General features: G+C 43.6%; 1 protein-coding gene across 2 annotated transcripts in view; it reads right to left on the minus strand.

The window, feature by feature from the left end:
- The window catches only part of cacnb3a (calcium channel, voltage-dependent, beta 3a), a 30,079-nt gene extending 25,199 nt beyond the window's left edge, over nucleotides 1-4,880 (minus strand). For both annotated transcript variants that reach the window (XM_015968384.3, XM_054746106.2), the window contains exons 1-2: nucleotides 4,661-4,880; nucleotides 3,447-3,539 (exon numbers count right to left, since the gene is read on the minus strand). In XM_015968384.3, coding sequence (XP_015823870.3) covers nucleotides 3,447-3,539; nucleotides 4,661-4,741 — 174 coding nt within the window. In that variant the 5' untranslated portion in view covers nucleotides 4,742-4,880. The remainder of the gene's footprint in view (nucleotides 1-3,446; nucleotides 3,540-4,660) is intronic.
- Between the last annotated feature and the right edge of the window lie 11,225 nt (nucleotides 4,881-16,105).

The raw sequence follows: 16,105 nt of genomic DNA on the forward strand, positions 1-16,105 counted from the left end.
TGCCTCCTCCATGGCAGGTAGAAGGTCCTGCTCCATGTGGAGTAGTTTACAAATCTGCGGGTCTTGCTCATGAATAACAGTGACAGATCAACAGGTGGATCGGTGCTGCATCTACTGTAATGCGGGCACCGTAGTGGTCTGTCACGGTGAAGAGCGAGCAATCCCAAAAGGCTAAGCTCTCAATTTACGTCCCAGCCCTGGTCATGAGTTTTGGTTAGTGATTGTGCATGCAAGCGGCTAAATTAGTTTTCTCCATAGGGTGTCAGCGCTCTCCCTTAAAGGGTGACATTTAGGAGGGGCTCAGAGTTGATCTGAGGACCAAGTTGGGACCAAGATGAGGTGGCTTGGGCGCCTTGCTAGGATGCTTCCTGGCCACCTCCCTGGTGAGGTGTTCCATGCATGTCCAACTGGAAAGAGACCTAAATGAAGACCCAGGACACGTTGGAGGGACTATGTTTCTCGGCTGGCCAGGAAACACCTTGGGATTCCCTCAGAGAAGCTGGCCCAAGTGGCCGGAAGGAGGTAAGTCAAGGCTGGTTGGATGGATGTTACCCATCTTGTATAAATCGGCTTGGAACTTTGTCATTTAGATTGTTAATGAGTTACAAGTCAATACTCCTAAATGAGCTGTGATTAAAAATGCAAATCTAACTTTTGTGCTAACTCTAAAGCTTTCATTTTGATAATTCCAGGTCATTCCAGAAATAACAAGCCTCTTAATTTGAAAAGACCAGAGACTGGACAGGTGAGGGGAGAACCCGAAACTAAAGCCTTGGTTCCACTGAGGGGTCTGGGACAGGTTGGGATGCCATTTTATCTCTTTCTTTTGCAGAAACGGGCCACACAACAACGTGCCATTTTTAAGGGAACATATGAATCCTTCCCAGATCCTGTCCTGTTCTGATGTGAATCTCAGAGATCTAGTGATTTTGGGTTATCTTTGTATGCACGGTCCTTCTGTAGCTCAGTGAAACCTTCACAGACTCCTCACAACCCGGTTTGACGAGAATCGGCTCTCCCCTTTAGGAAGCCCAAAACCACAAATCAGCTGGGCTTTACACCGACACTTGAATCAAATGAACGGTTTCTCTAAAGAAACAAACAACCAGTGCACTGTTATAAAATATATTCCTATTAAATCAGTAGGTTTAAAGTGATTATGTACATTTTCCCTGGCAATAGGGGGCAGTACATACCTACAAGCAAGCAATGTTTTTGTGTTCAAGTAAGAATTTACCAATGGATGGCCATTAGGGTCAAACATCCCTGGAGCCCAACCTCCAGCTAAATGACACACACGCCAGACTCCCTTTCATCACTGGCAACGACTGAAGAAGTAAATGTGTAAAACGTTTATGAATGGTGAAAGTTTTCTAATCGTTTGTTACAAATCAGTAAATGTATTTTTTATATTTTACTTTGTTTTCATTTTACAGCAAAACGTGTGCAGATGGGGGCATTTATTTGCATCCGTTGCAGTATAATGATCGGTTCACCAGGGACAAGGGCACGCCACTGGGCAGCCGTGGTCAAATGAGGTAAGTCTGTTCTATTTAATGATTTTCTTTCAACAAGGAAGGACAGTGTCCTCGTAAGCAAAGCGCCTTGACATTGAGAAATACCTTAAATAGACCCACTCCCATTTATTTTAGACTTGATTTTTATGCTTATATGTTACATCCTGGCCATGGAACTATGGACCAGCTCTTTATCCTTGCTAGGGTGATGGAGGGGTCATGGAAGTTTGTCCAACCAATCCACATGTGTTTTGTGGATTTGGAAAAGGCTCATGACCGTGTCCCCAGAGGCCCCCTGTGGGGGGGCACTAAGGAGTGAGGGGTGGATGGTCTTTTGTTATGGGCCATTCAGTCCCTGTACCAGAGGAGTGTGAGTTTGGTCCGCATAGCCGGCAGTAAGTGGGACCTGTTCCCAGTGAGGGTTTGACTTCGCTAGGGCTGCCCTTTGTCACCAGTCCTGTTCACAATCTTTATAGACAGGATTTCTGGGTGCAGCCGTGGTGCAGAGGGTGTCGAGTTTGGTGGCAGGAGAATCTCATCAATCCTTTTTGCGGATGATGTGGTCCTCCTAGCTTCATCATGCTCCGACTTTCAGCTCTCGCTGGGGAAGTTCACAGCCAAGTGTGAAGCGGCTGGGATGAGGATCAGCACCTCCAAGTCTGAGACCATGGTTCTCAATCGGAAAAGGGTGGTTTGCCAACTCCCGGTCGGGAGAGAGGTCCTCCGTCAAATGGAGGAGTTTGAGTATCTCGGGGTCTGGTTCACGAGTGAGGGAAGGAGCGAGCGGGAGATCGACAGGCGGATTGGGGCAGCATCTGCAGTGATACGGGCGCTAAACTGATCTGTCGTGGTGAAGAGGGAACTGAGCTAGAAAGCAAGGATCTCAATTTACTAGTTGATCTACGTCCCAATCCTCACCTATGATCATGAGCTTTGGGTGATGATCGAAAGAACAAGATCGCGGGTACAAGCAGCCAAAATGAGTTTTCTTCGCTGGGTGGCCAGGTTCAGCCTTAGAGATAGAGTGAGGGACTCGGACATCCAGGAGGGACTCGGAGTACAGCCAATGCTCCTCCGCATCGAAAGGAGCCAGTTTAGGTGGTTTGAGCATCTGGTCAGGATGCCTCCTGGACGCCTCTCTCAGGAGGTGTTTTGGGCATGCCCTGCTGGCAGGAGGCCCCCGGGTTGACCCAGGACTACCTGGAGGAAATGCATCTCTAGGTTGGCCAGGGAATGTCTGGGTGTCCCAGCTGAGGAGCTGGCAGACGTGGCTGGGGAGAGGATTAGCCTGGGAGGCCGTACTTGGGATGCTGCCCCCGCGACCCAGATAAGTGGAGGGGGGGAAGGTGAGTATGTTTAAATTGGGCATCAATAAATTCATTTTCAACAACATTTTGATGGATATTTCCAGAGACTAATGGTAAAAACTACACATTGTCATTTTAAATGAGGTAATGTTATAATTAGCAGCCATTAAAACCACCAGAATGGAAGGTTTTGTTATATTTTCAGTCTCAGAAATTCTCTTAAATAACACAAAATCTTCACAAGTCTCCCACATGTCTGACCTGAAAACATTCATTAAAACTGGGCTGTGATGGGATGTAACATATTGCTGCTTTACAGCATTTTGCTGTCCTCTACTGGGTAAAACAACTCCTGCAACACAGGAAGCAATGCTGTGCAGTGATGAGGAAGAACAGGAATGATCAGATCAGAGACATGTTTGGTGACTCATTTTTGTAAAACTACAAGTTCTGCAAAATGCTATGACAAAACACCAAAGGAAAACATGTTCTGATGAAGTGCTTGGTCCCACTCTCACACAGCATGACCTACATTTTCTATAGAAACGTTATTCCTCCCACTAAGGTTTACCATCCGTGTGTCGCTGGCAGCAACTAGCATTGAACAAAGAGGAGCGCTTACCTGCCGCTTGATGAAGCTGGATGTGGTGTCAGATGATGTGCTGCCGTCAGAGCGTTTGAAGCGGCTTTTACGTTTAGGCAACTTCCTGGGCAGCTGTGTGGAAAAGACATGCAGATGTTGAAAGGAAAAAGTCAAAGAAGAGGACGTTCTGTTCTGCTCACAAGTCTGACCTGAAAACGTTAATTAAAAACTGGGCTGTGGTGGGATTTACTGCTTTAGCATCTGTGCAATTGCTGCAGCTCCTAATTGTTTTATTTGTGAGTAGCGTTTGTAATTTTAACCAGCTGAAATAGACCTGAGCGTATGGGCACTGTTTTACCCCAAAGTCTTGTAAATGTCAAGTTTACCTAAAATAGAGCAGACCTCCCTTTTGAATACGTTAAATAACCAATATGGAACTCCACTACATCTATGCAGCCAAATCCATATTCATTTCATTTATTCAGGAAATCTTTTGAGATCATAATCTCTTTTTCAAAGGTGACTGGTGCAAGCTGGCACCCCAATAAAAGTTAAAAGCTCAGATTTCTAAATTTACCAGAATTAATAAAAGAAGTTCGGTTTTAGTCCTTAGTTATACACAGTAGAGTCTAAAAAGAGCATTGCACTCCTCCAATTTCCTGTCTAATAGCAAAAATACTAACAAATTATATATATATAACAACTGACACTCTCTGGAACAAGTACTTCTTGTAATCGGTCTATAAAAAGATAGATTTGCACAAATAACACACATCTGAGCTCTGCAGCATGGTTTGAGCTACACAGAAGCACCTCGCTGATTCCAGGCCCCAACAGGTGAGCCGCAACCACAGACATAAGGCTACAGCAGGTTTGTCGTTTTAACACCGAGGGAAAAAGCCGTCCGTCCGTCCGTGCTGCTGCCTGCTTCTCTGCGTTGATGTAGACGAGACGAGGCAGGAAATCATGCTGAAATAAATAATAAAGCATCACTGCCACAGGCCCGATCTGAGAGTCGGGACCGAATGGGCAGATTTGGGGAGATCTGCGGAGGTGTCAGCCTGTTTCTCTGCGGGTGTGACATGTTGGAGCCTGCCGTGCGGGCTCACAAGCTGCGGTTTCACTGAGGTTACAAAGGGGGGAGAGGAGAAGTACGTGTCCCCCACAACAAGTAGCGTTAGAGATGTCAGCTAGTCGTTTCTAAAGACTTCAGCCGGTCGGGGAAGCGTTGGGAGAAAAGTGAGCGGATTTACCTGAAAGTAATGCGACTGGGAGCCCGTTTCCACAGCAGACAAAGGGTCTACGGAAGATTTGGACATTTTGACTTGCATCATCTATCGACAGCGCAGGGAGGCGGCGGGAGGAACACGGACATGCGTTCCTGGAAGGAGCGAGAACGGGAAACAAGCACATAAATGCATGCAGTCCAACTGAAAACAGGTGTGGGGGAGCGGGAATAATATCCAGAGCGAGTAGAGTAAAGACGAGAGAACGGTTTCGGATAAAAAGGAGGAAATGAATCGTGAGAGGAGGACCCACGGGTGGCTGGAGCTAGATAATGTTCACACACCGAATAGTGTATCCCACTGCCTCCTGCATGCTGATGGCTCCTGCTTAGCACACAAGCACAGAGCAGTAAAATAGAAGGAATGAGTTCACGACTTACGTAGTTTGTATAATTTGACTTGCGTAGTTTGAATAATTGAAGGCGTTTCTGTTATTTAATTATAACTATGCTGTCAACGCTGATTAAAAGCAGTAGTCATTTTAAGTGTGATGTTTTATTTTGAAAATTATGACAGGAAGTACTGATGAGTTATGTCTTATTTAACTTAATGAATGTTTGTAGTAACCGCTTATGTCCACCAGATGGCAGAAAAATCCCTACCGTCGAAAGTTAAGGGACTGATTTCCTGTTTCCATCCAGTTAAAAATATAAATGTCATACTGACAGAGTGTGGCTATAAATGAAATAAAAAGTACATATTACAAGTGATTAAATTAAATGTTCACTTAGACATAAAACATATGAACCAGAACCACATTTCTACTCTGATTCTGGTTGTTATAATTGCATTTGGTTTTCTTTTACTTATTTCACCGTCATTGTGAAATCCAAAAATATGAATGTTTTTTTCCTGTTTACAACAAAAATATTTACTTATTTAAATCTCTCTCTCTCTCTCTCTCTCTCTCTCTCTCTCTCTCTCTCTCTCTCTCTCTCTCTCTCCCTCTGTGTGTGTGCTTATTGAAGCTGGGTAATTATTTGTCTTGAAATAATAAATGATGAATGAAATATTCTGATTATACGTTTCAATTTTGAACATTTGCCCACCTAAAGATAAGGATAAAAAACAACAAAATAAAATTGAAAAATACACATAATAATAATAATAATAATAATAATAATAATAATAACAATAACAATAATATAATATTAATAATAATAGGAAGAAGAAGAAGGAGAAGAAGAAGAAGAAGAATGCCTAGAAAATCCTGAAGAAATTTTAAAAAGGGACCTGCCACAAGATAGTGTATAAGTTAAACATAACTCTTGAGAGGCCCTGCCATGTTATTAATTAATAATGTGCGTAATTTATATTTATGCTAATTTTAAGCAAATGGAGAGGAAGAATAATAATAAAGAGAACAAATCCTCCATAAGGGCCCCTGCTTGCAGCAGCTACCAACAACAACAACAATAATGATAATAATAATAATGATAATGTTAATCCTTCTTATCATGGTGGAGGAGTTTGAGTGTCCTAATGATCCTAGGAGCTTTGTTGTTTGGTAGGGTCTCCCATGGCAAACTGGTCCTAGGGCAAGGGTGAGACGAAAAGTGGTTCTGAAGACCTTTCATGAACACTACATCAGAGAGTTTGAGTACCCGACTCGGAGGGTTACCGGGGTCCCACCCTGGAGCCAGGATTGGGGTTGGGGCCCATGGGCGAGTTCCTGGTGGTCGGGCTTTTGGCCATGGGGACCGGCCGGGCCAGCCCGAACTGCAAACATGGGCTCATCCAACTGTGGACCCATCACCTGCAGGAGGCACATGAAGTGTCTGGTGCATAGTAGATAGGGTGGCAGACCCAGGCAGGAGATTTGGCGGTCTGATCCCCAGACAAGAAAACTGGCTATTGGGACATGGAATGTGACCTCTCTGGCGGGAAAGGAGCTGGAGCTTGTGGATGAGGTTGAGCAGTACCGGCTAGATATAATTGGACTCACCTTGACACATAGCTATCTGCTCTGAAACCCGAGTCCTTGAGAGGGGTTGGACTCTCTTCTTTGCTAGAGTTGATCCAGGTGAGAGGCGGAGGGCTGGGGTGGGATTTTTATTAGCCCCAAGACTCACTGCCTGTATGTTGGGATTTACCCCTGGGGATGAGAGGGTAGCTTCCCTGCTCCTTTGGGTGGGGGAACGGGTCCTGACTGTTGTTTGTGCTTATGCACCAAATAGCAGTTCAGAGTGCCTACCCTTTTTGGAGTCCCTGGGATGAGTGTTAGATGGTGCTCCGACTGGGGACTCCACTGTCCTGCTGGGGGACTTCAACGCTCACGTGGGCAATCTCTGGTGCAGAAGTTACTGAGGTAGTCAAACAACTACACAGCAGTGGAGCCCCAGGGGTGGATGAGATTCGGCCTGGGTATCACATGACTTTGGATGTTGTAGGACTGTCATAGTCTCTGCAGTTCTTGTGGAGTGGCAGACTGGGGTGGTGATCCCCATTTTTACGAAGGGTGGCCAGAGGGTGTGTTCCAACCATAGGGGGATCACACTTCTCAGTCTCACTGGAAATGTCTGCTCTAAAGTACTGGAGAGAAGGGTCTGGTCGGTCGGATGAGCAATATGGTTTTCATCCTGGTCGTGGAATTGTGGACCAGCTCTTTTGATGGAGGGGTCGTGGGAGTTTGCCCAACCAATCCACATGTGTTTTGTGGATTTGGAAAAGGCTTGTGACCGTGTCCCCAGAAGCACTCTGTGGGGGTGGGGGTGCTATAGGCATATGGAGTGGATGGTCTTTTTTAAGGACCATTCATTCCCTGTACCAGAAGAGCAAGAGTTTGGTCCGCATGGCCGCCAGTAAATCAGACCTGTTCCCGGTGAGGGTTGGACTCCTCCAGGGCTACCCTTTGTCACCGGTCTTGTTCATAATCTTAATGGACAGGATTTCACAGCCGTGGTGTGGAGGGTGTCGAGTATGGTTGGAGGAGGATCTCGTCTCTGCTTTTTATGGATTATGTGGTCCTCCTGGCTTCATCTGGCTCATGACCGTCAGCTCTTAAAGGGGAGGTTCACAGCCAAGTGTGAAGTAGCTGGGATGAGGATCAGCACCTCCAAATCTTCTACAAACAGACACAAGGGGGTGCTAAAAGCAAAAAAATTAAAATACCCCACCTAGTCTCCTTTTAAACCCCTCCCTAATAATCTTTTTGAAATCCTAACAACTGAAAATTACACTGCTCAGATTTAACCTAGCGGTGCTGGACTGTTTAGAGATGCTCTACTTCCTCCATGAATGCTTGTAATTGGATGTGGTTCTGTTATCCAGCTCAAAGTTGGATTTTACTTCTCTAACAAAAGTCATACATTAAATGAGCAAATTAAATACTCATAAAGGTGTACAGCAAATTTAAAAGTGTTAATTTCAGGATATAAAGCAAGTGTAGAGTTAATTTAACACTAAGAAACGTTTATTTAACACTAAAAAGAATTATATAGTTGATATGTAACACAGAGTTAAAATCGGGTGTTAACCCTCTGGAGGCAGGCATTGCAGATTTGCAACAGTTAAAACCTTTGGACAAAATAACTCATGAAAAGCTTACCCTGATCTCTCACAGCGGCTATAAGACATGCAGAGTTAATTCAGAGACTCTACCCCTTTATTCTAAATGTTGGTCTGGTAGTGACCATAGACATTTACATAATTATATTTATATACAAATATATGGTGGTAGTGACCGACTGGCTGCAGAGAGAAAAGCTCTACCAAAACACTTTAACGGCTTTGCTCTACGTCTACATATTGTAATGACCTGAGGTCAATGCTCAAGCAGGAGCTGCAGTGGGCGAGGTGCATTGTGGGTAGTCATGTTTTTAGTTAGTTACTTTTATTGGGGGGTGGGGGGTGTTCCTAGTTATTATTTTGTTCACTGTTGTAAATTTTGTGTTACTCGTGCCATGCTGGTACCGTAAGTGAGGAGGCTGTTCACAGGAATGAAACCCTGTGCTGTTCTGCTGTCACAATGAAACAAGTGATGCATGATTCACATGTCATGCTCAAGTCTCTGGTCCATGTGCTCCTCTCTCACTAGCCATGAGGTGTGAGAGGCACACGCTAGTGGATGTTTTATGTGTAGCTATTAGCTTCCTGGCATGAAACACTGATACAAGTTAAAATTTTATTAATTCATGGAGTTTTTTGTAACTGAATTTAACTCCAATGAGTGTAAAACTGACACTGAATAGTTTCCACTTCTGCCCCATTGTCGTAATGTGTGATCTTGTGTTGTGGTTATTGCAACTGTTTTTATGTGATGTGCTTGTCTGATTTGCAGGCTGTTTCAAACTGGAACTTGTGTGGGTTTCTTTATAAATGTAGGTGTTATCTATGTTGCTGACATGAAACGATTTTATTAATTCACTCCCAGTAGTATTTAAAAATCTAAATTTCAAAGTGAAGTTATTTAACACTTTCCGAAGTCTTATTGCAAATGAAACCTTAATCGGTGTATATAAAACACACTGATGGTGTTCATTTTTAACTCACACACTGGTGTTGAGAAAATTCTATGCCATTTACTGTTTCATCTATTGAGAGTGTTGTTTCAACTCTGCCACAGTGTAAACTGAACAACACGTTTGAAAGTGTGGTTCTAACTCAATCTAGTGTGGACCACTAAATTCAACACTTTGAAAGTGTTGAATTGAACTCCCGGAGTTGAATATGTAAACACTTCTGAATATGCGGTGTGTGTTTTGTGTATTCAGGCTGGCTTGTTGACCTTTTGGTAAGCCTGTTTTCTCTACCTCCTCATTTCTGTTTAATGCTAATTTTATCATCTGTCACCTTTACTAAACAAAACCAGACTATGAGAAATTGGAAATAAATGCACAACCACGTCCTCTGCTCAGGGGCGTGTCCAGGGAGTGGCCTGGGGTAGCACATGCCACCCTTGGAATGTGATTGGCCACCCTAGGTGCCACCACACTAATTTACTTTTAAACAGGCTTTTCATTGTCCACAAAAGGCTTGGAGGTAAAAAAAAAAAAAGCATAACCATTGGTGCCACCCATGCACAAAGCTGTGCCTCACCTGGGCCACCCCATTTTAAAAGATCTGGACACGCCACTGCCTCTGCTGGTGAGTTTAGCAACTCCAGTAAAAAACTGCCATGGAATGATCTGGGAATCTCCATCAGTGTGAATCAGTTGACAGTTTTTCTCAATTGCTAAAGCGCAATTCCTGAAACCTTGCTCCCTTGTCTCAAAACATTAAACACAACACCTCAGCTTCAAGCACGATTTACACAACCTCTCATTCCTCTTGCAAAATCAAACTTTTGCCTCAAAACAGTTTTAGCTGTGCTCAAAATCAAACACTACTCTCAAATCATAAACAAATTACTCAAAATTACATGCAGCATCAATCAGTCAGTAAACAATACACCAGAAGATAGAAAGCACAGTGTTCAGGGCCATGCAATTTGCTTATTGTCCATTGTGCTACAGTGCACAATGACAGGGGAAAAAATACATGAAATGAAAAATATCAAAGGACTAAATATGTTATCAATGGGCCTCTTCTTGTCTGTGGGCTGGGTCAGGCCACAGCATTTCATCGACATCACATATTTTCCCTCCTGAGGCTCAAATTGGGTTGCACCTGAAGTCCTGCTTCCCTTTGTCAGCCCATGGACAACAACATGGTCAATGGTTGTTGCTCAAATTTCACTGGATATGTCCACTCTTTGTCTTGCTCTTCCTCTTCCTCCTCTTTCTCGTTCTTGCCCTCCTCCTCAACCCCCACCTCGCGTCCTCGTCCTCTCACAAGAATTCTTCTATCCGTTGTCACACTTTCTCATTCCCACCTTCAACAACCTGTTTGCTCTCTGAACTTGCTTATATTAGTTGTCACATCATTTGAAACAAGTGAAATCTATTTTGACTGATTGTGTTCAATCAATGACATTTGTGCTCTTGTTATGGGTAAATGTGCGCCACTTGTGTTTACCGTTATAAATAACATGTACATTCAGTTCAGTTCTTTTTTATTTCAAACATTTCACACATGTATCATTACAAAATATAATTCCATTATTTGTTTGAAAAGGAGAAGGCAGAAGCATTTACTTATTTGACCATACCCCAAGTTTTACCTCTTATTCATTTAATTTTCTTTCAGTCTTAAATTAAACAAACAGCATATGAAAAATATATATAAAAATAAACAACATATGGAAAACAGAGAATGTGTAATTTTGCAGATTCACGAGTTATGGAGAAAAAAAGAAAAACCAAACAAACCAAAAAACACAGAAAAAAAGCACAACAGCATAACCAGCCGCATTACCGTCCGGGGTTAACCCTGTTTTCTTCATTCCTATACTTATTTAAAATTAGGTTTTTATATTTTACTTTAAACTGGTTTATGTTTTTACTTTCTTTTATCTCTTCTGCTAGACTGTTCCATAGTTTAACTCCTGCAATTGCGACTGGCAGTTTTTAAAGTTGTTCTAGCACTTTGAATTTTTAAATTCCATTCCCCTCTTAAGTTATACCCACCCTCTCTTTCTTTGAACATTAAACAGATTTCTTTTGGAAGCAATTTATTTCTTACTTTATACATTATTTGCGCCGTTTTGAGCTTCACCAAGTCTTGGAATTTAATAGCTTGCATTTCGACAAAAAGTGCATTTGTATGGTCCCTCTACCCCACATTATTGATTATTCTAATGGCCTTTTTCTGTATTATAGTTATCGTCTGTATGTTACTTTTGCATGTGTTTCCCCAGACCTCTACACAGGAACTCATATATGGCAGTAGTAAGTATAATATGTGCAGGGCTTTCTGATCCAACATCTTCTTTGCTTTCCCCAGGATGGCAACGACATTAGAGTGCAGAATGTGTTTTAAGAATGAGAATGTGTTTAGGGTTTTGCTAAACTGTGGGAAATGGTTTAAGGTTTTGACAACAGGCCCAACAGTTAGCTTAATGAGTTCAAGCAACTGAGAACTTTCTTCAGTCAATGGATCTTAGTGTTTTAGCAATTGAGAAAAACTGTAATTCTTGTCCCAAAAACTGAATGAGACACGCACGCTGTGATTATAAACATAGATTTAGTATGAACTGTCTTCTGTTTACACTTGAAAAAACAGTTTGGTCAGTATGACCTTATGACTTTGTCAGTGTTGTAATCAGACTAAAGCAGCAACCTGGCTGATTTTCCAGAGTTGATTCTTTGGTTTGCTTCTATTTTTTACATTTTGTTCTGTTTGTTTCCACATGTTGAAAAGGAAATGCCTGATGTAAATGTTGCACGTCACAGACACACAAAGAAAAAGAAACAAACAACGAACCAGAATCACTATTTAACTTTGTTGTGCAAAAAAAAAAAAAAAAAAGAAATAAAATCAAACTTTACTGTACATTTGGTCAAAATGTACATAAATAAAAATGCTGAGATGAGCTATTGCACATAAGACATTTCAGTTCTAATAAAGATACTTTGTTATTATTTATGAGTTCATTTATGAATGAAATGATTAGACTCCTCACTGAAGAAATTATTCATGCAATAATGTTTTATTAAATTCACAAATAAATAAATGTAAAAATAAATGCATAAAAAATCCACTGAAATCCAAATACACGTTGTTTAGTATTGGAAATGAAGACCATCCTCTCCTCCAGCTCATCATTCTTGTATTAATAAGGGTTTTGCTCTAATTTCCTCTCTTTGTGCCTTTTTTATTCTTCACATCCTGCTGCTGGAGATCACAGCTGTGGGAGTTTCTCACCTCTAGAGGGAGAACCGAGTCACTGAGAGTGGGAATGAGTGGCGAGAGCAGCAGCGCGCCTGGGCTGAACCGAGCTGCGTCAAACCACGTTGCAGAAGTCACAGTGCATTAGACCGGAAATGAGAGATGTTCGGTTTCAAAATAAATGTGGGAACTCTCGAGGATGAACATTTTTGTTTTTGAATAACTGGTGCATTTACAACTAACAATGCTCATGGTCCCTATAAAACCCATCTGTAGTGTACCCAATCGTAGCGTATCATCATCATCATCGTCGTCGTCGTCGTCGTCATCATCATCATTATTTAATTTATTAATTTGTATCTGAGGTTGTATTTTACATATTTTCTTGTCTCAGATACTCATTTGAAATGATCATTTAAATATTATGCTAGTTTGGGACATTTAGTAAGTTTTTGTTTAAAATATACCTAAATTAACGATTTTTAGCTTGTTGACATGAAAAGGTTATAACAATAAGAGTTTATGTGTTCATCCATATTGGTGGTGGTGCCTATTGGGGCAAGTGGGTAGGGTACACCCAGGACAGTTGTTCATCTTGTGGTAAGTTGGTGCACATGCGGAGAACATGAAGCTTTATTCTGATCATCTCTCCCTTCTAGAAGTGCACACACATCATTGATTTACCAGATATTTACCAACAGCTTTGGCAAAAAATGAAGTGGACGTGAAAGCCATCTGTACCCAACAACAAGTTATGTTTGCAGACCAAATCTTGTTCCAGTGATTTGGTAACTTCCAACTCTCCACCACTGGGAGAAGCTCATGCTGGTCTCATTATGATCTATGGTTTCGTAAAGACTGGTTAATTTTAAAAAGCACGTGCGTAAAGTTCAGTGTGACTTCAGCTCTTGGCACGATGCGTCCTTTTCGTTTGAAAGGTCAACAGGAAGTGCTTTGTTTCCATCTCCCCCTCCTTGATGGTGTGGCGCTTGGAGCCGAGAGGGCCAGGGGGAGGAGAGGCAGGGGGGAGTGTGGAGCTAGAGGACGGCAGGAGGAGATCCTTCACAGGGTGTCCAATTTAACCGGACCATCCTCGCACCGCTCGGCTTCAAATGCTCCTCCACCCTGGCCGCTCCGACAAACAGCCTGTCCGGATCGGGTCCTCAGCTGCGGTCGTGCTGGAGGGCAGGAGGTGATGATCACGGTGAGTCCTACTGTCTTTTACACAGACTTATTTATTTAAATACGTTTCCCCCATTTACTCATGGCACGGTGCAGGCCGACATCGGTTCTCCTGTCACACCACCGTGTGAAACGCTGTTGCGCCGTTGGGGGCTGGCGGTGTTTAGGAGGGGGGTTGCGCGTGCGTGCGCTTCTGCCTCACAGCCAGCACTTCATTTGTGCGCCGGACTGGATGACAGACCCAGTGAGGCCTCCTGCGTCTCACAGGTGCTGCTGGCGGAGGAAACGCGGTCAGTAGATGTTTTCCACTCACGGCCAACAACATCATCTTGTTGTGCGCGCGTGTGAGTGAGTGTGCATGCGAGGAGAAGAAGGATGAGCCGCATCGCTGTGCGTCTTGCAGCTGCCAGTCCCGGAGGGTAAAACGAGCTCCGTTTACTGACATCTAAACAGAAACGTCTCCGTTCAGACGCCGCTTGGACCCAAAGTCCGGCTCAAAGCGGCGGGTTTTAGACGAGTGTTGCTCCTGGAAGCAGCGGCTGATGCTCAGGAATGTGCAGCAGTAATAACGTGTTTATTACCCGATGACGAGTCCGGTTCTGCTGCGGGCTAACGGAGACATGGATCCGGATCTGTGACAGAGGCGTGTTTTTAGTGCCCTCAGTCGGGACGCGGCGGGGTGGTAGGTTGTCACATAGGCCACGGTGTTATGTAACAGGAATCTTACGCTATTTGAATGCGGGCCCTCACGCACGGCCTGCCTGTGCATGGCATTCACACACCGGACCGCAAACGCATCATCCGCGCAGGGATCAAAACAGAGCCGCAGAGATGGGAGATAATAAATAATAAAGAAGGTAATAGATCCGTTTGGAGCTCTTTAATCGCCTCTGTCTGTTTGATCTCTATCTGCTTCATCTGGATGACAAGTCCCGGAGACGGAGATCCACGGCCTCGGTCGCACGGAATGAATGACCCAATGCTCACTGTGTCCGGTGATGATCACCGACCCACCGTTCCTGTTTCTCCACCTCGCCCCCTTCTCACCGGGGAGAGATGGGGAAACCGGAGAGCGCAGTCAGACACAAGCGAGCGGCTGGAAGCGCAAGCAGGCAGATGGGTTTGAGCTGGTCGACCTTGTGCAGGGGAGCGAGGGACGCAGCCGGGGAGGTGGAGGTGGGAGGAGAGGTAGAGGTGGGAGCTGGTTCTCCTTGAATCCTTGTCGATCCGCTGTCAGGGGGGAGGAGAAGTGCGCGCCAGAGAAGGCGCAGGCAGACGGAATACAGCGAGGAAAAGCTTTTGTCAGCGGCGGACGCAGGGGAGGGAGGCGGCGACGGAGGCCTTGTAGGATCTGCTGCTTAATGAAAAAGCATGGTTCAGTCAGGAATGGACGCTGCATGCTCCTGTTATCCATAATAACAGAGCTGAAGAGATGTTATGACAACATAAATACCCGGAAGTAAATGTGTCGACTGCATCAGCTGTGCCAATCTATTTGATGCAGTAAAATAAATGCTGCTGCTGTTGCTTGTGGCTCATTAAGGTCACCATGGTAACCATACCTGTATCTCTCACTCCCTGATGAAAAAATGAGTGAGAGGCAGAAAGAGGTACAGTTTTACTGAGCCTTTCCATCAGATGTGTATTTTTTGCATGATGTCAGCAAAGTGTCGTTCGCGGCAAATTGCCGCTGCACATTATGCTTTGTGTCTTATTTTAGGCGCTACACTTTCAAAACCCGACAAACTCAGTTCAGATCAGGCAGACAGGAAGTCAAAGACAAAAGCTGTGTAAATTTCTGAAAACATTCAAAATAAAAGTCACATGAAGGTTTCCAGTTGCTTAACTAGCAAAAAAAAAAAAAAAAAAGCACCTCAGAAGCTGTGACGTCTCCGTATAGCCGAGGTAAACAGAACATATAATAAACCACACATCTTATTTGATCCATTCTGCCATCTTTCTCCTTGCTTGTTATTGTGTGAACTGCTGAAATCAATTCTCCAGTGATTTTGTAACCTGCATAGCAGCGTGGAATGATTTCACTGTTGTTTTGCATCTGAAACGCTCCCGGTGGGAATGTGGGTAAAAAGCGTCTATTAGTAACGCGCCACATGCGCATCCAGTGGAAAGCCGGGGTTAGCCTCAGTCAATCAAGTTGTTGAAACTCTGAAGGAAAGCTGTGCTTCTGTGGTCAGGGTTTTCTCACCAAAGTCCCACTATGTAGACATTTCTCCCTTTTGTTAAAACAACATTTGTCTGCATAAACAAATTCACAGCCACTCTTCTCCCAATAAAATCACACATTCTGATGCATATTTTGAAGGCTTTTAAAAAGAAGTGGCTGACAAACATGTAACAGAATAAAATATAAAAGATGTTTCTATGCAAATGAAGTGGAAGCCTTTAAAAAATGCTGCCATCAGCACAAACGCGTGTCTGAATATCACTGAAGATCACATGTTCGTCATCGGGAGAAGAATCTTCAAACACACACAGTGAGAGATGAATTAAATATTCTGCATT

The sequence above is a fragment of the Nothobranchius furzeri genome, chromosome 15 (genome assembly GCF_043380555.1).
Source record: "Nothobranchius furzeri strain GRZ-AD chromosome 15, NfurGRZ-RIMD1, whole genome shotgun sequence".
Classification (NCBI taxonomy): Eukaryota; Metazoa; Chordata; class Actinopteri; order Cyprinodontiformes; family Nothobranchiidae; genus Nothobranchius; species Nothobranchius furzeri.